Source organism: Antrostomus carolinensis, unplaced genomic scaffold (assembly GCF_000700745.2).
Source record: "Antrostomus carolinensis isolate BGI_N321 unplaced genomic scaffold, ASM70074v2 scaffold24503, whole genome shotgun sequence".
NCBI classification, from domain to species: Eukaryota; Metazoa; Chordata; class Aves; order Caprimulgiformes; family Caprimulgidae; genus Antrostomus; species Antrostomus carolinensis.
In genome coordinates this window covers 4,922-6,608 of record NW_010306265.1, presented here as the reverse complement: position 1 = coordinate 6,608, position 1,687 = coordinate 4,922, and the positions used below count along the sequence as shown (strand labels likewise).

The 1,687-nt window shown below is 38.9% G+C and overlaps 1 protein-coding gene across 1 annotated transcript in view; it reads right to left on the bottom strand.

Moving 5' to 3' along the window:
• The window catches only part of LOC104522709 (frizzled-3), a gene marked incomplete at its 5' end in the record, with an annotated part of 3,932 nt that extends 2,755 nt beyond the window's left edge, over window positions 1-1,177 (bottom strand). The window contains 1 exon segment of the mRNA XM_010165079.1: window positions 981-1,177. Coding sequence (XP_010163381.1) covers window positions 981-1,177 — 197 coding nt within the window.
• Window positions 1,178-1,687: the final 510 nt, after the last annotated feature.

The following is a 1,687-nucleotide window of genomic DNA, read 5'->3' as shown; positions in this document are numbered from 1 at the left end:
GGCCTCAACCATCCCGAGGGAGGCCCAGCCACAACTTCCTTGGGCAACCTGGAAGTGTTCCAGTGTTGGAACTGGGCAACCTGAAGAAGTTCCAGTGTCTGACCACCCTTACGGGTCTCTCCAATCCAACTGTAAGAGAGACTATTTCTTCCTGTTTGTGCTCCTTATTTCATTAGCTGTTGGAGTTTCTTATAAAAAATTGCTAAAATCAGTTTGAAGTGTTTTTCATTCTCTCCAATCGAACTGTAAGAGAGATTATTTCTTCCTGTTTGTGCTCCTATATTTTATTAGCTGTAATAAAAGTATAAAGATATTGTTTTCAATTTCATGTATATTTTGTTTCAAATAGACTGGAACATTATCGAATACTTTTCTATAAAGTTACTTGTGTAACTTAAAGCTGAAAATATCTGTTTGCACACAAACTCAGCAAAAGGTAGATGCTGTGAAAATAGAGCTTTGAGGTTTTATACACTCATCAAAACCAGCCAGCTCCCTCTGCAGAAAAAGAGACTATTAATCTCTTGCATATGTAATTTTGCTATAATATTTACTGTAATATAATTACATATTTTTCATTTTACATCTAATTAATATAATTACATATTTTCTTACAGAAATTTATAGCAGTATCACCTATTAAACTTCAGTATAGTAGAAAAAAACAGCTCAGCATAAATGGCAAAGGAGAAGAAAAACAGATGGGTATATTCATTAATTTAAGAATATGCATGTGCAGTTTACAGGAAATGCTCACAGAAATTTTCAACCTATCTCTTGGGCAGATGATAGAAATATGAATTTAGTTTCCACCCCAGGAAACAGGCTGTTACACAAATGGAAGGGAAAATAAGGGCACTTGTAATGGAAAACATTTCAAAGGTCTGTTTCAGATCACAAAACATCCTAGATCATATTAAAATTTTATCCTGGGATTCCAAAAAAACCCAAAACAAACCAAACCCCACATTTTTGCTCACCTGGTGCACTCCATATCCTCAGGCCAAGAGACCCCAAACATCTCCATGAGTTTGGAGCACTCGCTGTAGGCTCTTTGACAGAGTCTGCGACACGGGAGAGTGACGCGGCCGTACTCCATGCACACGGGAGCGTAGAGGGCGCACAGGAAGGGGCGGAAATCTCGGGAGCATTCCAAATTCACCATGGGATGAAACGGCTGGAAAAGGGAAAAGGAGAATTCAATAGCTACAAACAGCAGTTTTGTAGAACCCTTCAGCAGTTTTAGCTGTGATTTGTCTCATGAGATGTTAAGGGTTTCAGAACTGTTACCACGATTTTCTTCTTCTGGACTTTGTCTGTTGGAAGAACTAATCATCATAACGCAGCGCGAGGCAAACAGGCAAGCAAGAAGGCTGAGGACAATGACAAAGATTCACAAGGGACATTTATATACATGGTTGACATTAAAATCAATGGGAATTAGACAGATAAATGCCTCTGAGGATTCAGGCTTAGCCTCAGTCTTCAATAACAGTCGTATCAACTCGATTCAGTTAATGACAGAACAAGGGGAAATGGGTTTGAACTGAAAGAGGGGAGGTTTAGATGAGATATTAGGAAGAAGTTCTTCACTGTGAGGGTGGTGAGAAGGGAAGGTTTAGATTAGAAAGAAAGAAGGGAGGTTTAGATGAGATATTAGGAAGAAGTTCTTCACTGTGAGGGTGGT